General features: G+C 39.0%; 1 protein-coding gene across 1 annotated transcript in view; it reads right to left on the reverse strand.

Annotated features, from left to right (window-relative positions):
• FER1L6 (fer-1 like family member 6) overlaps positions 1-25,296 on the reverse strand; it is a 205,173-nt gene that overhangs the window by 38,040 nt on the left and 141,837 nt on the right. Inside the window, exons 29-35 of the mRNA XM_036739631.1 lie at positions 23,038-23,169; positions 21,737-21,862; positions 17,768-17,895; positions 11,648-11,818; positions 8,326-8,486; positions 4,546-4,688; positions 2,721-2,809 (exon numbers count right to left, since the gene is read on the reverse strand). Coding sequence (XP_036595526.1) covers positions 2,721-2,809; positions 4,546-4,688; positions 8,326-8,486; positions 11,648-11,818; positions 17,768-17,895; positions 21,737-21,862; positions 23,038-23,169 — 950 coding nt within the window. The remainder of the gene's footprint in view (positions 1-2,720; positions 2,810-4,545; positions 4,689-8,325; positions 8,487-11,647; positions 11,819-17,767; positions 17,896-21,736; positions 21,863-23,037; positions 23,170-25,296) is intronic.

Below are 25,296 nucleotides of genomic sequence, written 5' to 3' on the forward strand. Positions count from 1 at the left end.
ATAATCTAAATTCGTAGCAACCTCCCTATGATCACCACAGACCATCTGTGTGACTTCAAATAAGTCATTTTATTTTTTCCAGTCTTTTTTTTTCATCTGTAAAATGGGGAGGGTGGAACAAGAAGAATCAGGAGTCATTAGCCTTTTTTGTGTATCATCAACCCCTTTGGCAGTTTGGTGAAGCCTGTGGACTCCTCAGAATAATTTTTTATTAAATTTGTAAAGTAAAATATACAGGATTAAAAAGAAAACCAAAGTTAGCGAAAATGAAGACATAATTGTTTTTCTAGTCCCAAAGTCATGGATTCATTAAAATCTATCTATGGACCCCATGTTAAATACCCCTGAACAAAATGACTGCTAAGATCCCTATTAGCCTCAACACTGTACTATTTAATATTTGCTTTTTTCAGTCATTTTCAGTCCTGTTCAACTCTACATAACTTCATTTGGGGTTTTCTAGGCAAAGACACTGGAGTGATTTGCCATTTCCTTCTCCAGATCATTTTACAGATGAGGAATTGAGGTAAACAAGGTTAAATGACTTGCCCAGGGTCACACATCTAGATTTGAACTCAGGAAGAAGAGTCTTGCAGTCACTCTATCCACTGCACCTCCTAGTATAGGATGCACCTGGTGAGGAAACTCCCTCTGCCACTGAAGATTGGTACCTGCTTGGCAGTTTATAGTCTTAGAGATTTGCCAGGGGCACTGAGAAGTTAAGCAACTTGCTCAAGGTCACACAGAGGTAGGATCTGAACCCAGGTCATCCTGTCACTGAGTCTGGCACTATCTTCATTTTACCTCCTGGCCTCTCTATGATGAGCTTACTTGGCGAAAATCACAGGCAGCCAGACACAATCTGGAATGATTCCCTGATAAGGAATCTGATGTTGGCTGCCCTATACCTTTAGATTAGAAGGGAAAAATAGTCCCTTAGTCCCCCCTGAATACCAGCTAGCTGGTTCAGTGGATAGATCACTAGGCCTGGAGTCAGGAAGATCTGAGTTCAAATTTGGATTCAGACACTTACTATCTGTGTGACCCTGAGCAAGTCACTTCACCCTATTTGCCTCAGTTTCTTTTGTAAAATTAGATGGAGGAAGTAATGGCAAACCATTCTAGTATCTTTGCTGAGAAAAACCTAAATGGGGTTACAAAGAATTGGGTATGGCTGAAATGACTGAACAACCATCACCCTCCAAAGTACACTTGGATGGGTCCCACTTATACATATAGAACTTCAAGGATCTGGAACTTGATCTGCATGGGCATACCCTCTATGCATACAGATGGCAGCCCTGCGATGATTTAGTAAGTTGTTTCATGAGTTGTTGTAGTTTTTTTTTTTAAATCCCCAAATGGTAGTCAACATACTGGTGCTGTACTTCTCTACATTTAGTTGGGGTGGAGTTCGGATTGAAGATGTACAATCCATCATTAAAAATGTATTCATAGCCTTTCCAGCTTAGAAAGAACTTGTATCCTACTCATGTAACTTTGTTCACCTAGAGTACTGGAACACCTTAGTGAGATAGTTGAGGACTTTGGTTAAAGGCTATGTATGGTTTTCTGAGCTGGAAGACTAAATGGCAAGCTAGTGTATGCTAAGCCAGTCTATGTTAGTTTATGCTAACAGCAAAGCCACATTTTCTCCCCTCTGGGCCACCACCACTGAATTCTTGTTATTGTCCTCCAATCGACCATATGTGCTATTTAGGTAAGGATTTTTTTGTTGAGTCATTTCCATCATGTCCAAATCTTCATGACTCCATTTGGGGTTTTCTTGGCAAAGATACTGGACTGTTTGCCACTTCCTTCTCCAGTTCATTTTACAGATGAGGAAACTGAGGCAAACAGTGACTTGCCCAGGATCACACAGCTGGTAAGTATCTGAGGCAAGATTTGAACTCATGAAGATAAGTCTTCCTGACTCCAGGCCTGGTGCTCTATCCATTGCACCAGCTAGCTACCCCAGGTATGGGCTTAGATTCTGTCAAAGGAATGACATCTTTTCAGAGTGAACTAGTTGGTAGGGCCTTCCTTTCTTCCAGGTTACTAGAAAGAACAAAACAATCCTTCCCAAGCTGATCCCCATCAATGGCAGTAATCAAAATCAAATAGGGTTACGTCAAAGGTACATAAAATTTCTCTAGGAATGTGAGGTGGGCGGGGAGGGGGGGCAGCAGTTGAATCTATGGCAGCTTTAATCCTATCACTGCTGTCCTAAAACATCATCTAAAACTATAGAACCTTAAAGCTAGAAGGGAATTTGGAAGCATAGAATAATTGGGAGGGACCTTAGAAGTAATCTAATCATAGAATCATGGATCTAGAGCTGGAAGAGATCTTGGGTCCAACCCTCTCATTTTACAGTTGAACAAACTAAGAGCCAGGAAGATAAGTGACTTACCTAAGACATACAAGTACTGAGCATCATGGGTAAACTTGAACCCACATCCTTTTTCTCCACATGCAGGGCCCACTCCACTATATCACACTACCTCCTACAAGCCCCTTATTTTACAGTTGAGAACTTAAAAACCCAAAGCTCTTACTGATAGAATTGGCCATTATCTCATCTTCCTTGGTCAATAGCTAGTAGCCAGCAAAGTTTTGTCATTTCATAGAAACCCATTTGATCCACCCAATCCAACCCCACGATGTTTGTACGATGACACCATGATCTCTTCTTAGTGGTGGGGTCTGTAGTGCATTACCCTTTTGGCTTCCTTGGGGAGATATCAACAGGTGGTCCAGGCTGAGGCATATCTTTGGGAAACATGTCTACCCACATCTGCAGGCGACCCTTTCGGAATGAAGAACAGAGACCATTTACCTTCTGGAGGCTTACCACTATTAAGTTTAATATATCTTAGGCATTTATAAGTCAACATTTTTTCAACTAATGATGTTAGACCTCAACTTTTCAGTGAGAATTAGAGAGTGAAAAAAATAGCCCTTTTCTTGTATTATTTTATTATTCTGTGAAACTTCTTTATAATAGCAATATTAGGGGACATAATGAATCTTTCCTCCTGGAGTTTTACATTAGACTTTTGCTATACAGAGATTTGGGAAGGACAGAAAGTGACCTGCAGAATAGTTGAATCACATATAGTAAAAACCATATGAGAATGGGAGTCTACTATATTCCAGCGGGCATATTCTCCCTAGTGTCTAATTTCCTTCTACAGAGTACACAGAAAGCTTCAGGGACACATTCACACTCTCAGGACATGAGGAGACCTTCAAGTGTGCTGCTGCAGTGCATTTATCCATCAAAAAGTAGTTACCCAACACTTTGACAGGTATCAATCAACAAATCAGTGGATGAGTATTTAAACAGTCATTAATTCTCCTATGTGTCGATACCATGCTAGGTGTTGAGATACAAAGATAAAAATTAATCAGTCTCTTCTCTTAAGGAGAAAAGGTGCTGCAAAGGACAAGAAGCATAAAACAAGATCCTTGTCCTCAAGAAGCTTGCCATCTACTTGGGGAAATGAGACATCAAACATAAGTGAAAAATACAGACCAGTAAATAAAGAAGTGCTAATAGTGTGTGACTGATGACTAGAAATTCAAAGAAAATGGAGATCCATGAGGATTAAGATAGTCAGGGAAGGCTTCATGGAAGAGTTGGGATTGAAGTAGGCTTTGACAGATGGGTAGAATTTAGGGGATGAGAAGGAACACTGTTGAGTGCCAGGATGCTGACAAAACTTGGGAGGCATGAGTTACTCCACTCTCTTCCACCTCCACCACCGGCCAGGATTACTGTGATCAGGGAATTTGTGGCACAGGCCTGGGGCATTTTGATATTAACTTTGCCTCCAGGTCGATTGACCTGGGACCCATCTGTGAAGCTCTTTGTACAGATAAAACCAATGTTTAGGACTTTGGCAGAGAGCTCTTGAGACTCCAAGGAATATCCTTGCTGACATTTTTAGCCTTCTTGCTGGGGTTTCTACCTGTTTTTATATTCTAAACTACTTTTAACCTCTTTGGGACTGCTTTTATTTGGAAGTTATTGCATTTTTTTAAAAAGAGGACTGTTTGTTTTAACCCTTAAGCTCTACATGACCTATTGTTGTAGATCAGGGGTTGTCAACTTTGGCTCATGGGCCAAATCCAGTTTTTATACGGCTAAGAAAAATTTTACATAAACAACAAACAACTTCATATTTTCAAATGTAAGACCCATTCTTAGCTAGTGGGTCCTCAGACAATTACTAGCTCTATGACCCTAGTCAAGTCACTTAATCCCAATTGCCTCAAAAAAATGAATACTCTGGAGCAACTGTAGGCAAAGTATCTGGGTCATCTTACTGACTGTTTTGGGTTCAGGAAATTAGTTGATGGGGCATTATTTAAATTTATGCAGACACAAGCTTATTCCCAAAGAGTGTAAACATTCATAACATAAAAGAGAACAAAACATGCAGTCCAAAGGTGACTCAAGGGAAAAGAATGACAGGTTTTAAAGGAAAATTTCAACCAACAAATTACATTTCACGGGACCAGACATGGTCATTTCCTTACCTGTTCCATTCCTGGCTTATCCTTGTGATACAGAGGTCGAGTTTCTATGTGCTCTGGAACAAGCTTACATCCAACCCCTGGGATTTCATCCCAGGAATGTAAAACTTTAAGTGCCAAGTGTTCATAAGATTCAACCATCTCATCTAGACGAAAACAAAGAGAAAAGACCTTGAGGTCAGTATATTCTTACATAAGGACACTGAAAGAACTGTTGTGGATATTTAAAGATAATCTAAATTAATAGTTTAAATTTAAAGATTAATTTAAATACAAGGAGTTTGGGAGAGCAAGAGAAGGGGGTTTAAGGGATGGAAGGTAAAAGGAAGGGAAAAAGAGAAGGAAAATGGGAGAGGAGTGATCTTCCCTGCATTGGTAACTAAGGTGGGGCTTTCTTACCAGTTTAGAAAGATAAATTAATTAAGTCTCTTTGATTGCATCCTACTAGGTGCAAAGCCCCAGGCCCAAACCGCTATTTACTACATGCTAAGACCATGTGGGCATGAAACCCCCAAGGTCCTAAGGGGAGTTGCTAAGGCCAGAGCAAATAGTAGGCACCTAAGTTCTGGTCCTTCAGATGATGTTTTATGATATCCAGAGACTGTATAAAAAGAGAGGACAGAGCTATTTGCTTGAGGCTCTCATTCCTGGAGGAGTGTTAGCATGGGACTCTGGGCAGCCACTCTAAGAGCCTCCAGGCTCATCAACCCAGATGTTGATGGTTTCTTGGTGACTATGAATTTTATTTGGTCTGTTTATAATGCATGTTTGTAATTTGTTTGTATCTGTGCTGAAGTTCAGGGTGCTGGCTTTTTCCCCTGAACTAAGTGAGTTTATATGTATATGTTGGATTAAAGTAAGATTGTTAACCCCTTAACATTGTTTTCCTTAGTAAAGCAGATCAAAAGAACCTGTGCTGGTAGCATTCTTGTTGTTGGGCTTGTGTTGGTCTTTCACCCCCCACAACAGCTGCTAGCCAAATTTTTGCAACACTCCCCAAAGCCAAAGGTCCAGAAACAATTTCCCTGTACCAGATAAACTTCTCAGTACTACAATGAGCTCTATGGTAGAGCTGACCTTGCTAATAATTAGAGGGTAGCCATATATAATGTGTCAGGTCCTGGGAACTATATAAATTCCTGCTTTGATCATCAGACAGGACAATGATTTGTCACTTGCCCTTCTGCAGCACATATAGCTCTTTTCCCTTCTCCTTTTTTTCAGAGAAAGAATCAAATTGATACAACCATTGCTATGGCGTGGATCATATAATAGACCCTTGGGGTCTATGCCAAAGCTCCTCTGCCTAGTCTCCACTCCTCACTCCCTTTTGTCCATCCACATATTTCTCCTTCCCATGAACCTCTATCACCTTGTTCTACCTTTGTACTATGCCTTCTGTAACCCCATTCTACTGTTAACAAGCTCTCCTTTATATAAGATCTGTACCATCAGCCCTTGAAATTATATTGGATATATTTTGTATTTAATTTTTTAAAATGTAATATGTAGTTTCCCCTGAAAAGAATGTAAGCTCCTTGAGGGTAGGGATTGTTTTGTTTTTGTCTTATATCCCCAGCACCAAGCATAGTATCTGGCCCATAGCAGACACTTAGCAAATGCCTATTGAATTGAGAATAGAAGAGAAAAAGGAAAAAGTGGGGATAGGAAAAGAAGAAGAGCAGAGAAGAGCTTGGCTGTTTTCCAAATGGTGTGGGACTGAAGGTTTGCATGACCAAGAATGGCCAGAAACATGGTCTGTATCTTAGGCAGGACTGGACTGACAGGGATTTTTGACAACCTTGAGTGATTTTGAATAAGACCATTTGGATGCTTGAGAACTGAGGAGAAAGTAGGGCTCTCCTTGGGATCTTGAATAAGGGGAAAGTGTTGCTTCATGTTGAAAACACCAATCCCAGGTGGTAGAGGGGAAAAGGGTGACCAGATCTGTGCCTAGCCTATCTGAATCTGGATCTTCTTTTGTGAACTCAAGTGAAAGTAGAACCCAGAAGGACAGGGGACCCAACCCCTGAGCCAGTTAGTCTGTGTATTAGGAAACTGATGGTAGGAGTGTGCCTCCCCCTATCTTCCATTTTCATGGTGTCCTCTCTTCCTTCATCATTCAGATTCTTAGGGCCCTTTCCTGACTAAGTCTGATCTCAGGAAAAGGACCTAATATTTAATATTTCCGAGCGCTATGATTTCACTGGTGTGATTACTGCCTCAACAGATGCAAATATCACAACCCATGCTCGTGCCCCTCCTTAAATTTAGCAGTCTTTTAAGAGTTGCTATGACCAGAATTTTAACTAGGATAGGGCAACTGGGGCTTTGCCTAAGAGGAACTAAAATTAAGAGGGTGCTAACAACTCTTGGGAACAAATAAGCTTGGTCCTTATAGATCAAAAATGATTATTTAAAAACAGAAATCTCTCCTGTACCCCTGTTATTATCCTACCTCAAGTGAATTCTTCCCTAGTCTGGCATCATGTCTTTTTTTCCTTCTTAAACAATTTCCAAAGCAGCTGCATCATGGTGTGCCAGAGCTTGCTTCCTCTCTTGGACAACAGTACTCTAGGTGAATTCATCTCCAACCCCCACCTGCCTCATGCATAAAAATGTCTAGTGGTGTTTCTGATTGTGGCCAAAACATTCATTCCATTGTGCCCCTAAGCTATTAATGAATCTCTTCAAACATAACTAGGCTGATCCTCAGACAACAGACGTATGGCCCACCTCTGGTTCTGTACTCAAAGTCTTTCTAGCATAGAAGGACCTGCCTACCAGCTGTGTAGAGCTATGCCCTCTGTCTTGGCCTCTAAGTCCCCAGGGTTGCCTCGATAGGAGATGAATCATAGAAGGGGATTTTTAGCGAAAGGTCCTAATAATCATCATTTATGCCTCAGCATGTGTTTAAATTACTGTGAACTTAGGAGTTGGGGATATTTGTGTCTTAAGACCTATCCTGAATTAAGGAATTACAGGCTTTTCCTCCAGTGAAAGTGAAAAGAATTCCAAATATCAGTAAGTACATGGGGAAGACATATATTCTGGAGCAAAGAGTACTTCTTGGAGCCCTGGGAATCACCCACCATGTAATAATTGCTAGCATTTGCAATGTCTTTAGGGCAGCTAGGTAGAGCAATGGATGGATCACCAACTATGGAGACAGGAGGATCTGAGTTCAAATCTGGCCTCAGACACTTACTATGTGACCCTGGGCAAGTCACTTAACCCTGTTTGCCTCAGCCTTGTCTGTGAGAGAAGAAGAATGGAAAACCACTTCAGTATCTTTGCCAAGAAAACCACAAATAGGGTTGTGGAGAGTTGGACATGACTCAATGACAAAGTATTTATCTTTAAAGTTTGCAAAGTGCCTTACATATGTTATCTCATTTGTCTTCACAACAACCCTTTGAAGCAGATGCTGTTAAAATTCTCATTTTATATATGAGAAAACTGAGGCTGAAAGAGATTATGCAATCTGCCTAGGGTCATACAGGGCAGGATTCAAACCCAGGGCTTCCTGACTCCAAGACCTAACTGCCTTGACACCTCTCATTTGATACTCTATGTAAGGCAAATCCAACAAGCATCGATAAAGCATGTGCTATAAGCCAGGCATTATACAAGGCACTGGAGTCATGGACATCTCTGACAATATTCTACCTCAGTCCCATTCGTGGTGTTAAAATGGCAGCCCTTCCCCCCAATCTTGAATTTCCCTAAGTGCTTCAAAGGAAGAATAAATAACATAAGCAGAACACATTGTAAAATAGTTACCAGTGCCCTCCTCAGTGAAGACTGTCTTCCCAGAGAAGACCTGGTTTCCAACCTGGATCTCCCCAGATCGAAAGAAAGGCCCAATCAGCTTATTGTCTTTGCAGAGTTTGGTGAGTATTTCTGTGGGTTTGGATGTGTCCCTCCAGGCATTGTAACCTTCTCTGCAAGTGAGAAGAAAAGGGAGGGGAAAAGTGAGACCAAGCATCCCTCTGATTATGACCTGTTGGAACTACTGCAGTTACTCATAGAGTCTGTGCTATTTGCCATCTTTATAGGTTTCAGTTTCCTTGATTTTGTATTTTTCCTTAATAGTATAACATAAAAAACCCTTGGGTTATGTGTATGCACAATTCTGGCTTGACTTGGGGCATTGGATCAACTTAGTGTCAAAGTCAATGCAGATATTTTCTGATTTGACTTTTTTCCCCTTCCAGGATAGCCTTTTAGCTGCCTGCTGTTCAGGGGAAAATATTCATTTGCCCTTCTCATTTTATTATTATTTTTCTCATGGTCTAATAGAGAGAAGCAAAATGTTGCCAACGGTTTGAATTAAAAACTCCATCAGGTTCATTTTTAAGTAATGGCTTCCCTGGCAACTAGCTTTCAAGTCTCATAACTCCTTTCCCATCATTGCTGGATATTAACGGGTTGGTTTGCATCTAACAGTCAACTAACAATTAGATTTTTTAAATAGAAAATGGTGTTCAGAGCAGAGATCAAATGCCTTTGCTCCATTATACTGTTTTCTATTAAAGAGGTTTCATGCTAAAAAAATACCCCAGGCTACATCAGAACTTAAGTTGAAAGGGAAAAAAATAAATAGACTATATTATAGTTTTGAAAGAGGCACAGTAGTTTTTCTACTCTGAACAGAGATAGAAGGGTCCTTGAGAGCTCTTTCAAACCATCCTTACCTCACTCCAAACTTCAAGCGTGATTGTGGGCAAGTCCTCCCAATCAAATGAGAATTTCTCTTGTTTTAACAAAACTTTAGAGAAGTGGAAATGTATCAACTCCCTGGTCAAACCACTATGCTATTTAGCAACTCTGTTAGGAAACTGAGAACAATTTACAGTTCATCTCGATCTCTTCTTAATATTTCATAATAGCAAGAGCTGACATTTATATAGAATTTTAAGGATTACAGAGCACTTTACACATATTATGTTATTATCATCATCATCTTGTTCTCAGCTTTTGAGTGGCAAGAAATGGTCCAGGTATGAGTTGCTGTCCCAATATTATTCTTTAATATTGACTTTTGTGCAGATTATTGCCAAGTGGACAAAATAACTGAATTTCTAACTGAATAAATCCAATAGGATATAAGCTTATCTTGTTAGCTCAATGAAAACATCTTTGGGCCAAGTCCAATAGCAGACAGAACAATAAGGATGATATTTACCTGATTTTGTTCCCATGTGGTTTGTATTTTCATAGTACAGTGGGAAAAGTACTGGGCTCTGGAGTCAGAGGGCCCAAGTTTCAACCCCACCCTTGTCACTTATGACTTGTATCACCTTGGGTATTAACCTCCTTAGGCCTACTTTCCTCCTCTGGAAAATTAGGGGATTGGATTATGATCCCATATTTTTTTCCACCAGGTATCTATATTTTGAAAGCTTTCTCATTTCATGTACCTTGAACGTTAGAAGCATTTGGCATAGTGATATCTATTAAAATGTTCTTAAATATCCAGCCTATTCTGGGCAACAGTTCTTTCTGTGATGTGGTATAAATATAGTTTGTGCATTGAATTTTCAAGAATCTTTTGAGATCTGTTTGTGTAGTTATAGGGGAACTCATTGTCTGCTAGTCTATGAAAGATGTAATCTTCTGATGTATAATTCTGGCTGGGTATTTGTTAGACTCTCAAATCTTTAGGAATATGTTGCTGTTTCTACTTCTTTTTTAAATAATCTACATGGATCAATAGTCTGAGTTCTTTAATGATAAGTTTCCTGTAGTTTCTAGTGTCAAAGACCTTATCTGGAATGGCTATCACCCTCCCCGACCTCTTTCTGTAAACACATTCACATGTTCAGACATCTATTCAGTACTTCTTTCTTGACATATTATTGGTTGAGTTTTATTTATATTATCATCATCACATATAACCTCACATTTCTATTTTGTCACATACGCTTTCTCCACCTTGTTCCTTCCATGGAAGTGGAGAAAAATTGGTTATGATTCTTTGAGTAGGACTCTCAATTTCTTGCAAATACTTATAAATCACTAATGAAACTTAGGAGAAAAATTTTTATCCCTTTGGTATTTGCCTGGAATTTAACTAGCTTTCTTGAGTTAGAGAATAGAAAGATGGGAAGAGAGGATTTTTACCCAAAATTTGACCATGGAGCTTTGATATCTAGGGAGGGAATTTTGTGATATTTTAGATACAGGTGTATCAGTGAATGTTTTCTGTTTGTTTGTTTATAGACCTGGTATTGTGCTTGTTAGTAGCAGTGAGAAGGGGCTAGAAAGGTAATTACCTGAACAAAGTGGAAGACCTGGTATCTGTCACTGCATAATTGTTATTATAGGCCAATCCAAAAGCAAATTCGAGGCTTAAAATGAAATCAGCACTTGTGGAGGAAAAAAGCCCCACTTTACAGGATTAAGAGGAACAATTTCAAACACAAAAGGTTATAAAATTCTACCTCCATAGTCACCTCAGCAAACAATCAACTGAACAGGAAAACATTTTCCACAGAAGTAGCGGTAACTAAGATGAAGTTCCAACTTCCACATCCCCTCAAGCTAAGCTTCTTTCTACCTAAGGCAGTTGAAACCCCTGTTTTTAGAAGGAGCTAACCTAGTTCACTTGCTGCTAGAGCAACCACATAGTATATGAAACTCTGGGTTGGGTGGCAGAGCAGAAAGAAAAGACAAGAGAGGGGACATGGATAGTTATTCCTCCCCAACAACAACTCTCTCACACTTCATTCTCTGTCCAAATAAATCCAGGAGAGTTCTTACCACAACCATCATCATTGGTGTTGCTGACTGCCAGCCATTAGCTTACTAAGGGGAAGTTTACCTAAGGGTTTCACAGACCCTGTCCATGGTGCTGAGACAAAGCTGAGTACCATTCCCACTCCAAATCATAACCTTCATTCAACTTCAAGGGAACAGAATTCATTGATTCAACACTACTGATCCAAGTTCTGTTTGAGAAGTCAATATCATGGCTCCTTAGTTAGCTGGATTTTTCCAAAAATTGAATCATTTCATGAGCAAAACTCAGAGCGTCAAAGGCATGTAAAAGACCTAAGGTGTGGGGTTGAGGGTGGGGAATGGGAGAGGGGAAAATACTTACATCTCATACTGGCTCTGTAAGCCACAGATTGCTCGGTGCTTACTGTAGAAGCGGTTCTCCAGGTCAATTTTGGTCTCTCCAATAAGGTCATCTGACCCAATCATGTCATGGTCGTATATGCGTACTGTGAGCAGAGTCTCTTTAGGAAATGTAGCCTGAATCTCAAATGATCTAGGGTCCAAGCAGAGAAGATTTCATGATCCAAATGAGATTGATGGTTGGTTACAAACTCACATTTATATAGATTTAAAAAGCACTTTATTTAAATATCATTGTCAGATACATAGTATATTAATTTGTATTTTATACGTAAGCAAACAAGTTCAGAGAATTTAACTGATTTGATCAGGTCACACAACCAGCAACTTTCAGAACTATGATTTGAATCCAGGTCTCCTGCCTGTTGATTACAGTATTCATGTTATTACACCATGTCAAAATCACTTCTTCACTTAACTATTTATATCAATGAGGGCAACTAGGTGGGAGGTACAACGAATATAGCACTGGGCCTAGAATGAGTTCAAATCTGGCCTTATTAAACAATTACTAGCTATGTGACTCTGGGGAAGTCACTTAACCTTTGCCTGCCTTAGCTTCCTCATCTGCAAAATGAGTGTAATAATAGCACCTACCTCCCAGAACTGTTTTAGATATAAAATGAGATAATTACAAAGCATTTAGCTCAGTGCCTGGCACACAGTAAGTACTTTATAAATGTTAGTTATTATTATTATTTGATGATTACTATGAATCGGATCATACAAGAGGCAATGTAAATAGAAACTGGGCCTTAGAATCAAAAATATTTAAGTTTGAGTCCTGACTTGGACACATATTGAGTGTGGGACCCTGGATAAATCACTTAACTTCTTAGTGCTCCAGGCAATTCTCAAAGAAAAGGGACAGAACAGTCACCACTCTGCATTGGTAGAGGGAGTTGCCTCTCCAGAAATTCCCTATATCCAAAGAATCATAAGTGCAGAACAAGAGAAAGCAAGAAAGAATGGAAGGAAGGAAGATAGAAAGGAAGAAAAAAAAGAAAGAAAGGAAGGAAGAAAGGAAGGAAAGAAGAGAGAGGAAGGAAGGAAGGAAGAAAGAAAGAAAGAAAGAAAGAAAGAAAGAAAGAAAGAAAGGAAGGAAGAAAGAAAGAAAGGGAAGAAGGGAGGAAAGAAAGAAGACACAGCTCATATTTTGAAAAAAATCCTGTGATTTATTTTTATAAGATTCAAATCAATTTTCCATTTTTTCTAAATAAAGTATCCAATGCTAATTTTAAATACATGCATAATCTTCCTTTGCCAGTGGGATATTATCTTGCCATCCTTCAATGTTGTGTGCTCAGAAAATGTAAACTAATATTACTATTTAACAAAATTGAACATAATGAGGAAAAGAACAATAAAGTAAAAGAGCTTTAAGGCTATGGGGACCTGAAAGATCACTTAGTCCAAACCATTCCCTTTATAAGGGAGCAAACAGATCTGGACAGATGAAGTAGTTTGCGTAGAGTCCCACATTTGATGTAGAGCCTAAACTAGAAGCCAGGGCTCCAGATTTTTATTCTACTGTTCTTTCCACCATCAGGCTGAATGCATGTAATATTTTCTAACGTAATGGAAATGTTTCTAGATAATCTGGCTGCTTCCTCAGCATGCTGTGAGACTTGACCAGGCTGCCACATACACTGCCAGATCTGCTTAGTTCTCACATAGCAATTTCCACTTGGAAAGGGATTTAGAATCACATCATTCCCAAGAGGCCATTATCCTTCCTGTATAGATGATGAAGCAGAGAGATGGGACAGTTTCAGTGATTATATCTGACTTGAGCTGACTGTAGCAGGTCAGGATATTGCTGAGGGAAGAACTTAATTTTTCTATCTGTCAAATCATCAGGCTATTGTCTCCCTTCTGGATGTAGGATTCAGGGCTCCCAAAATGGGGCAGTTAGAAGTAATATTCTATAGCCAACCCACAGGTAAGAATCCCACAGAATTTAGAGCTTATCATCATTTCCACCACTATCTCCATTACTGTAATGGTCCTAAGCCACCCAGTAAGGGGATCTTATGACAGTGGTAATGCTAAGGATAATAGGGAAAACTCAGAAGGCATTGTCAAGGATGCAGTTGTGGGTGACCTTGTGACACAGAGTTATTGCTGCTTAACCCTTTAGCTTATTCTGTACTTAAGAACCTAAGCAACTTATAGCACACGAGTTCTCTAGAGAATGTATTAAAGTATACGGAAAAATAAAGACACAGAGAAAGCTACTCAGGTTGCCAGACTTCCCATACATACCACATAGGTATAGCACAAGAATCCCTTAGGACTCTCCCTCCTTTAAAATATTGACTATAGGCAGTGTCAGAGTGGAAGAGGGATTGACACTTCTGCCTTCCTGCTCTCACATCTCAATTTCTCTGGCCTATAATAATGTTCATTGATTCATTTACTCATTCACTTCCTCATTCATTCATTCATGTATTCAACAAATCTTTTTTGAGTACTATGCACAAGACCCTGCAAGGGAGAAGAATGGTACAGTAGAAAGAGCCCTGAATTAAGAATAAGAGGATCTGGCTCTGTCACTTACAACCTTTGTGACCTCTAAACAAGTCCCTTTGCCTCTATGTCCCTCAGGCAGTTCATCTATAAAACAATAAATTAGACTATATTATTTCTAATGTGCTTTCCAACCTTAACTTAATGACTTTGAACAATAAAACATGACCTCTGCAGTCAATTCAAATAAATTCACCTCAATTCAATCAAATAAATGCTTCTTACATTCATAGCAGCTAGGTGCCACAATGGATAGAATGCCAAACTTAGAGCCAAGAAGACTCATCTTCCTGAGTTCAAATATGGCCTCAGACATTTACTAGATGTGTGACCTTGGGCAAGCTACTTAATCCAGTTTGCCTCAGTTTTGTCATCTGTAAAATGAGCTGGAGAACAAAATGGCAAATCACTCCAGTATCCTTGCCAATAAAACCCCAGATGTGGTCACAAAGAGTCAGAGACAACTGAAAAATGACTGAACAAAATACAGTGTATATGTTTGTGAGGGTAACAGTTAAGTGCTTACTTTAGGTGCATTGTACTAGTTAGGTGGTATGTAGTTCAGGGTCTCTATTTTTTGGCAACATCTGGTGTGAACACTGTCTGCCCCCTTCTGAAATCCAAACAGAGTATTACCCTTAAAGAACTATTTGAAAGGGGTTTTTGACCACCCTGAGCTCAATGATCTTAGAAAAACATGGAAAGACTTGCACGAAATAAAGAAGAGTGAGATGAGCAGAACCAAGAGAGTACTATATATAATAACAGCAATATTGTTTTAAGAATAAATTGAGTGATTAAGTATTTTGTCTATTATAAATACCTAAAGCAACTACAAAAGACATATGAAGAAAGATGCTATCTGCAGCTAGAGGAAGAACTGATAAATAGAATTATGTCTAGAACAATTTTACATACATACATATACATAAACACACATATATGTGTGTATATAGGCATATACATATACACATGTGTGTTCATGTATATACACACATATACACACATACATGCATAAATATACATACATACACATATACATATATACACATACATATGCATAGTGTGTATATACATATATAAATATATATACATACATATATACACATACATATGCACATATATATTTCTGCCTATTTGTGTCTAATGTTAGCCATCTCTAGGGTTGGAGAAGAGGAAGAAAAAAAAAGAAATTTCCATAATTTTGTTGTTTATTTGAAAGGAATAACAAGTTGTGCATAGTGTATTTGTAGTTTCATGTACAATCATCTTTTTTATTGTACTATGTTATGGAAATACTTGTTTTATTCCATAAATTAAAGATAAAATTTAAAAGATATAAAAGAGAAAAGAAAAAAGAAAACCTCCAAAGAGAAGGAGCCTAGTATCTCTCTAGGTAAGCCATCATACTTTTGGACAATTCCAATTATCAGGAAACTTTTCTTGCTATCAAGCTTGCATTAGCCTTTTAAAAAACCATTATTTCTCCTGCTCTGGGACCAAAAAGATTATGCCTTCATCAAGATGACAGCCCTTCAAATATTTTAAGACAGCTATTAAGTATTTGAAGGGCCATCACGTGGAGGAAAGATTAGGTCTTTTCTGTTTGCTATGAGATGGCTCTGACGTTCCTGTAAAGACAAAAACCTCAATGGTAGAATGTGTCCTGATGCTGGCTTGCCCCTCCCTACCAAGTAAGGTCAATGCCAGAATCCACCACAGGACCTTTGCTACAGGGAAAGTATAAATACTTAAGTATTAATAAAGATGGCCCCTGGAATAACATCCCAGCTTTCCTGCTGATGTACTTCATGACACAGAAAAGGCTACTGCATTTCTGTCTGCTTGGTTTCCATATTGTAAAATGGGGAAAAAATAAAGCCGACCTAATTCATGGGCTGCGGTAGGGAAGAGCTAATAAAAAGTGACTGCAGAGCACTTGGAAAATATTAAGTGCTCATTACATCAATGTTAAGCAATGATAAAGGTCATTCCTCTATGCAGAGAAACCACGGAAAGCTTCCCTGACATAGTGCCCTTCGGATTTTTAATCATTTTCATTAATCTGAACAGGCCAGATCGTTTATTGCTTCATTTTCTCTGGAGTTGTATAATGTGAGGACCTGATAGGAGATCAAGTGTCAGAAAGCCCAGGCCTCTACCCTACAAGAAAAGGGATTTAAATAAGAGCTGACAACACGGAGAGAGTGGTCAGCATTTTTAGTTATGGAAGAAAAGGCACTCAAGGTATCCAAAGCACATCTCTATTTGCTTTGTCAATGATCCACGATTTCATGGATGAGGATATATTCTTTCCACCGTTGCACATCAAAGCTCTTTGATGACTCAGTGCAGCCATCTTGGCCTCCAAACTTAGTTAAGCTTATCCTTGAATATGGGCAACATTAGCATAGTGGAAAGAATCTTAGCTTTGGAGTCTACAGACCTGGGTTCAAATCTCAGCTCTGCCATTTACTGATGACTTCAATTGTAAAATAAGGACAGGTTGAACTAGGTGACCTTTGATTTGAGTTCCCTTCTATATCTAAATCTCTATTGTATTTAACGTGTAACTTATCATAAGCAAAGTTGAGGCAGCTAGGTGGCGCAGTGAGTAGAGCACTGGCCCTAGAGTCAGGAGGACCTGAGTTCAAATCTGACCTCAGACACTTGACATACTAGCTGCGTGACCTTGGGCAAGTCACTTAAACCCAATTGCCTTGCCTTCCCCACGAAAAAAGACACACGAACCTATCATAAGCAAAGTCTAGAGAACTGAAGGAGAGTATATTATATGTATGTGCGTACATATGTATGCATATATGTATATACATATACACATACTTTTATTATATATGCACTTTTATTTACATATTTATACACACACATATATCTATATCTATATATCTATATATTTACAATATATTATCTACTGTACAAAAAAAGGACCTCAGAAAATCTTTGGAAACATTTAGTTTCTAATGGTGAGTTATAAACAGAAGAAACAATTCAAAAGAGATGGATTTGGAAAGACATTTCAACATTTCACAGATCCATTCAGATGGATTATCTGAAAGCTTGTTAAAGACCAACAAATAATCTGCCAGATTATTTGAATACAAATTCAGTCTTTTAAAATATATATGTATGTAATATATACTCTAATATATAATATACATATACATTAAAATTAATAGTTGTATTGTGGAGGATATTCTGTTAGTATATTTACAAAAACATCCCAAGCTCTTCAGGCTCCCCAATAAAGAAATGGATTGGGCATGGGGTAGAAGACGGGTATTCTAGTACTGACTATTCAAAAAAATAAAAAAAAAACAACAAAAACTGTGTGATCCTGGGTAAATCACTTTCCTGTTCTGGACATCAGTTTCCTCTGTAAAATAAAGGAGTTAGACTAGAGCTGAAAGAGATCTTTCAGCTCTATGATTCCCAATCCCCATGCACACCAGTGTGTCACATACTAGCAATCCATAACCTAATAAAGACAAACTTAGACAGAACACCATAGGGAAGTCAAAACAGAGTCACTGACCTTCCAAATACCGGGTTAAGTTGTTTGGGGATATATTTGTCCCGGTCCTTAATTTCAGTTTTGCCAAGGGTTAGTACAATATAGGGATCAGATTTACCATCTGGATCAGCTGGGCTGAGGTTAAATGCCTGAGGAGAAAAAACATCCTTTTAATCACTTACTAATTTTTTATTAGAGTGATTTGCAGCTCCCATGGCTTTCTTATTTTTCGGTAGTCCATTTTCATCCAGGTGGACAAAGCTCCCATTCATTTACCCATCCATCTGGTCAGACGGAAGTTTTCATTGGGTGGCTCAGCGATGTTCTGTCTGTAGTTTCTGAGGTGACAGTATAAGAGATATGGAGAGAGCCCTGGCTGGCAGATGAGAGCCTATGAGGACTAAAGCTTAGTTTGAGTGGTGGGGAATTGAACGAAAGTACCAACAACAGTGTCACAAAATGCTTCAATCACCACCTGTCTTTTTACATTCCTATTTTTCACACCTGGAACCCCTTCACTATTGCCTTCCTCTTATCTAAACTCTGTCCTGCAAGACCCAGATCAAGAAAATACCTCTTCCTTTCAGACTTCCTTATGCAACTATTCACAAAAACCCCTCCTTGGCCAAAGGAATTGGATTAGCTCTCAAAATCCCAGAATCTCAGCACTAAGAGGGATCCGTAGAGATTATCTTGTTCAACCTGTAACTGAACAGCAATCTTTTTACAGCATGTCCAACAAGTGATGAGCCAGCCTTCACTTGAAACTGCTAGGTGGCACAGTGGTGAGTTGGACTTGGAGTCAAGAAGATCGATGTTCAGATCAGTGCATGGCACATAGCAGGTTCTTAAATGTTTATCAACTGAATCTAGTTGTATTACCCTGGGTAAGTCACTAGCCTCTTTGAGCCTCAGTTTTCTCATCTGTAAAATAGAGACAGTAACAGAACATGCCTTACATATCTGTAAGGATCAGACAAGATAATATATATAAAATGCTTTGAAAGCTTTAAAGAGATTTGTAAATGCTGATCATTATGATAATTAGGCAGCAGGATGGTGCCCTGGCTGGAGAACATGAAACCATAAATACCTGAGTTCAAATCCTGCCTCAAATACTTATTAGCTGGGAGACCTGTCTCCTTCAGTCTCCAATCTGTAAAATGGGAGTATGAGTCACACCTACCTCACAAGGTTGCTTGAGGATCAAATAAGATAACATACATAAAATCATTTGCAAGCGACAAAGTGCCCTATAAATGCTAGCTGTAAAAATATTCATTATTGTTGTTGTCATTGTTAAAGACCTTAATTGAAGGGGAACTCACTGTGGTACAAGGCACTCCGCTACATCTCTGGAGAGCTCTAATTGCTAGTTGTTTAATTCTAGATTTCAAGACCAAACCCGCCTCTGAAATTTTATAATAATAGCTAACACTTACCTGGTACTTTAAGGTCTAAAAAGTGTTTTACAAATATGATCTCACCCTGTGAGGAAGGTGTGATTAATATGCCTATTTTACAGATGAGAAACTGAAGCAAACAGTGGTTAAGTGACTTGCCCAGATCTCTAAGCTAGTAAATATTTGAGGCAGGATCCGAACTGAGGTCTTCATGACTCCAGAGTCCAGTACTCTATCCACCGTACCACCTAGCTGCAACAGGCACCTATTCCTCCCAGTTCTTGCCTCTGGGGCCCAGCATTACCAGGCTAATCCCTCCTCCATTAGAGAGCCCTTTAAATACCTTAAGACAGTCATTGTATTGCCCTTAAATCTTCTCTTCCCCAGAATAAACATCACTAGTTCCTTCAGATAAATCTAACTGCCCTGGACCACAGGGGCCTCTCGCTCCTCTGAATTCCTGCAGTGCTTATTATCAATATCATTCATTTGTCATTTACAGTTTGGAACCTAAGGGTCTTTAGTTATTTCTTCTTCTGGGTTTCTTGGCTCTTCTATTATATTATCAGCCAATAGGCAGGGACAGCATCTCATTCATCTTTGTGTCTTCATAGCTCTGAATATTCTACCTTTCACATAATCGGCCCTCGATAAACAGTGACAATGATCCTAGGACCAAAGATGTGGAAGTGGGAGGGATTTAGGGATCATCTAGTGCAACCCCTGCCTTTTACAGATGAGGAAGCTGCTGCCCAGAAAAAGACTTGTCCAAGAATACATTATAAGTAACTAGGAGAATGGCTAGTATCATACCAGCAAATGGCAGAACTAGGCCTATCTACTCAGGGCTCATGACTTTCAGCCAATGCTCTGCACTATATTTTATCCCTTGAAACATCCACATTATGTAATTATTCCCATTAAAATTATAATAGTAAAACAAAATGTGAAGAGAAATTTAATCATGTAATTTTTTTTTGAAAAAGTTAATCACACATCAATAATTTTTCTTTTGGAAAAAATCCAGTAAGGAACAAATCACAGTGATAATAATTTCACCCAAGAAAATGACAACAAAGAGACAACATACAAAAACTTTTGAGACGCAGCCAAAGAATCCATTCAGGATAAAAGTACATCAGTAATGACTATTTTTAAAATCCCAGAATTTGAGTTGAAAGGGCTTTCAGAGGCTATATCATCCAACTTGTACCTGTCTGAAAATGATAGCTAACATTTACATTGTACTTTAAGGATTGTAAAGTGTTTTACATGTATTATCTACAACCGTATGAGGTAGGAGTTATTATTATCTCCACTTTACAGATGAGGACACTGAGGCTGAGAGAAGTTAGTGACTTGCTTAAGGTCACACAGCTAGTAAATATTTGAGACTGGGTTTGAACTCAAGCTTCCCAATTCTGGGTTCAGTACTCTATCCAATCTGGCACCAATCTACTTCAATCATCTCTGTAAAATTGCCTATTAATATACACAATGGCAAAAAAGATATGGGATCAGTTCAATAGCAAAGAATGATCTATTTTTTGTTCCTAATACAATAATAATGAAAGAAAAAGAAGAGGAAGAGGAGGAAGAAAAGGAGGAGGAAGAAGAAGAAGGAAGAGGAGGAGGAGGAGGAGGTGTTTCCCCAGTGGGAGGATTTTTCTGTAGTAGGTGGAATGTAACAAATCATGGGTCATGGTAATCACCTAGGCTCTGGTCACTACTACATGGAGGTCAGAAATGTCTGTCTATAAACAGAGTATGGCACCCAAGATTGGACCTCTTTTTTATGGTCAGATAGACCAAAGCCCTTGATAAAGCAACCTGCAGTAACAGGTAGTTTGCTGGGTGAAAAACACTCTCCACCCCCTACAACTTAGATCACATTTTAGGAAATACGATTATTAGGTGATTAATAGACAAATACCTATGGGAAATACTAAGCATCAGATATAGTCCCTGGCCTCAGTTTCAGCAAGGAAATATGTGAATTTATGGAAGGTTTACTAACACTGATAAATGCAAAATGAGAAATCTTGACAAGTGGTACAAGAGATCAGATGAGAGAGGATGGAGTGGATTGAGTTGGGGTTGTCAAACCCCATCTCCTGGAGGATATGGCTCCAGCTTAGGCAGATAGATGGATTTTTGTTTTTGCTTGTTGTCTCCTACTCTTAGTTCCCATTCCTTCAACTCCAACTCATGTCTTCCTGCTCTCTTTCACCCAACAACACATACTTTTCAAGCCCTAGACCAGGGCTTCTTAAATTTAAACCGCTTCAGTGCTTCTTAAACTGTGGAGTCACGACCCATAGCTTAAGAAGCACTGCCCTAAAAAAAATGAAAAAATAAAAAAGAAGCATTGCCCTAGACATTTCATTGTCTTCCTCTATTCACCAGCCAGGGGACCTACAGTGGGCAGAATGAGAGGGCCAGAGAATGTACCAGTGTCACAGAACCATCCCTTGACTCTACCTGGAAAGCACTTTCAAAATCAGTCCTTATGGAAAGCCAGTGAAATACCTATCTTTGAAGACCCAACCCCATCCCATTTCAGTGCTAGTGAAGAGGATTGACTTACAGCAACAATATACACCCTGATCAGGACATTGATAGAGTGGTTGGGTGGAATCCCCTGCTGGATTCGAAGCTGCCCTCCATCCTCTAGGCCGGGATCTTCTGGACTTTTGTAAATGCAGAAGGAGCCCTACAAACACACAAGGTTAGCTTGATGAATAAATAACAGTAACAAATATTAATAGGTAGAATTTATACGGCACTTAAAATTTGCAAAGCACTGTCATTGTAACAACCCTGATTTGGGTGCTATTATTATCTGCATTTGCCAGGAAATTGAAGCACAGAGAGAAGTTATGTAATTTGCCAAGAATCACACAGTAGCGTCTGAGACAAGATTTAAATTCATATCTCCCTGACTCCAAGTCTGACACTCTTTCTAGTATGCCACTTTTGCCTAAGAAATGTCTTTATACCTTAAGACACGTCATGTTTTAATAATGCTTTAAGGTTAGGAAAGCACTTTTCTTATAGTGACCTTGTGAGGTAGGTGGTGCAAGTATTTTTAATCTCATTTTATAGGTGACGAAGATGAAGCTATGAGAGGTTGAGTGACCTGCTCATGATTACACAGTTAATCAGTGTCTGTGGCAAGATTCAAGCCTGGGTCTCCTCTTTCCAAGTCTAGTCCTCTAGCTCCTATGCCACAATGGCTCTCAAATGTAATAGACAACAGATGGCTAGCCTAAGTGGTGGTAGATTTGTACCTCTGAGATATTAAGAGAACTTAGGGAAGTCCTCCCTGTAGGTTGGGTAGATACCTCATGGAGAATTTATGGAAAAATCATAGACAAGAATGGGACAAATGGGACAAAACAGGAATGGCTGAGATTTTCATAAATAGAGGGAATAAACATACTAATGAAATAATCTTTTATATTAAAAAAATAAGAGAGGCAGCTTGCCAAATTGGATAGATCACTGGTCTTGGAAGACCTGAGTTCAAATCTGGCCTCAGAAACTTCCTAATATTGTGACACTGGGCAAGTCATCTAACCTCTTTGTGTCTCAGCTTTCTCAACTGAAAAATTGGGGGCTGGACTTAGTGTCTTCGGAGGTCCCCTTAGCTCTAAATCAATAAGCCTAGGAACAGATCCCACAGAATATGCTGTTCTTAGGTAAAGATAATATTTCTAACCCATCAATCCACCGTACTGAATTATTTTCGAGTAAGGAAGATTGGTCTGTATTGAGCAATGTCCTGTCCCATTTCTATTGTGTTCTTTGAGAGTCATGGAATACCAATGAACTGGGAAATATGTGGTTTGAAAATTGTACCCCAGCAAGTATAGAATTTGGACTCACCTTGAATTTCCCTATTATTCTGTCTCCATCGATACTGTGATCATCTTCTGTGGACTTGCCTCTGCAGAGCTCAAAGGTTTTTACCCAGTCTTCAAAATTGCTAAATTCACTCTCCAGATCTCCATCATATATCTTTAAGAAGAAGAGAGAACACTCTGGTTGAGAAGGGAAGATTGAAGAACAATTTCACAAGTAAAATAGAAATTCCTGTCAAGCCAAGGTCATTCTCCTAGACCTGAATCTGATTCATAGTTTTTGAAAGGGTAGAAAAAGGATAGTAATAGCTGGCATCTACATACTTCCTTAGTTTACAAAGTACTTTATATACGCTCTCTCATTTGGTCCACAAAATAACCGATGAGGTAGATGCCATGGGTAGCCCCATTTTGTAGATGAGGGAACCAAGGCTGAAGTAAGTGATTGGGCCAGGGTTAGGTGCTATCCATAGAACCACTTTGTCTACTCTAGGATAGGTGATGGAAGAGCAGAACACTGAGACCAAAGAGGGCATTGGGGAACACTAACCACTTGGGGTCCCAGCTGCTACCTCTACCCCAAATCCACACACCCAGTAACTTCTGAAGTGGTGAAAGACAAGCCCAAATCTGAGCAGTCAGGAGTGGCCATAATGTACTCCTCTGTCGAGATAGAGCATCTACTCTATTTTCTCAGGGTACCCTGGGTCGTCTTGTGTTAAATCAATAGAGAGAGAAGGAGAAAGAGGACGTGTCTACAATTCTTTGGCATTTTTTTTTTGCTCTGTGTCAATGCCTAGCTGAGCTGTCAGTCAGCAGCAGGTCAGCCTGTATGCTATTGTAACCCACTAACCAGTGGCGTTAGGGGGAGAGGGGCTAAGGGAGTGACTTTATCTCCTTGTTGAGTTTGTGTGAGTCAGCTCTTTCTGGTTCTCCATGAGTAGCAATTCTTAATCTAGGATTGGACATTTTAAAAGAATAAGGCTGGCCTCTTGAATTTGGGGTTGGTTTTTGGTTAAGATTTTTTTTTGGTATGGTGATATATGCTACTTTTTTAAGACTGCACCATTGAGGGCATAATTGTTTCATTTTTGTTTTCATATATATATACCTGTTATAGTCATTGGTAGATAGTGGGCGCTTAATTAATGTTTAAGTTGACTTGTTCACAATAGTTACATGAAGCTAACCTGCTGATTACTGAGGGAATTTCATGGGCTGTTATTCATTAGCAGCAACATTTAAGTCCAATTCAATCAAGAGATTATTCTTTGAGTAACTTATAAGTGGCTGACCAGAAATATGAGGTTTTTCCTTGAATATTTTTATTATGCACAAAATGTCCCACAAATAGTAGTGCAGTTTTAAGCTTTAGTAGCCTAAATATTTTAATACTTAATGTGCCTTAGGAAAGAGAGAAATTAGTAATGTTTTAGTTTGGGAATTCCTTCTAGCAATGTTGATCACAAACTATCTATAAATTGTAGTCTTTCCAAAGAGTTGCTTTTGTCTCAGACATTAAGTGTCTGCTCACAGCTATTAAGTTAGCAAGCATCAGAGACAGGATTTGAACCTATGTCATCCTGACTCTGAGACTAACCTTTGCAACTATGCTTTGCTCCCTCTCTTTAAATTACACGTCCAGTGTTGCACACTTGTAACAACATGTAAGAAAGCATAGAAATGCTATTGTTATGTCAGAATTTGTCTGCCAAAGTTAGCAACAGCTAGAGTTTGGGCTTTAGCTGGTTGGTGAGTATGTATGTTGTATGTATGCAGGGGAAGTGTATGCACAGCTCTTAAGGTTACATATAAACTAAATCAGGGATGGAAGAACACTTACAAATTCAGTCATCTGAGTCCAATATATACTTATATAGTGAAGGATTAGCATTTGTTTACTTTTAGCTCATTTTAGACGTGAAATGTGAAAATATTGATTTAGAAAAAGGTTCCTGCTTCATGACATTTACCCATGAGATTCAAGCAAATTATCATTCATTGCCAAGCACTAACAAATTTAACGAAAGGTTGTTGCCTCTCTTGTTTTTAATATTAATCCATGATTTCATTTGGAATGGGTATTCCCTTTACTCATGCAAATCTCAGCCAGTTCCCAGCTTCCTATCCTGTCTTGTCTCATCCCAATTCTTGTCTGTGATTTTTCCATAAATTCTCCATGAGGGATCTACTCAACATACTGGAAGGACTTCCTTAGGTTCTTAGACTTCAGAATAGAAATGCAAACAGAACACTAATCAATGACTCATCTCAATGGTCTTCA

Source organism: Trichosurus vulpecula, chromosome 1 (genome assembly GCF_011100635.1).
Source record: "Trichosurus vulpecula isolate mTriVul1 chromosome 1, mTriVul1.pri, whole genome shotgun sequence".
In the NCBI taxonomy this organism is placed as follows: Eukaryota; Metazoa; Chordata; class Mammalia; order Diprotodontia; family Phalangeridae; genus Trichosurus; species Trichosurus vulpecula.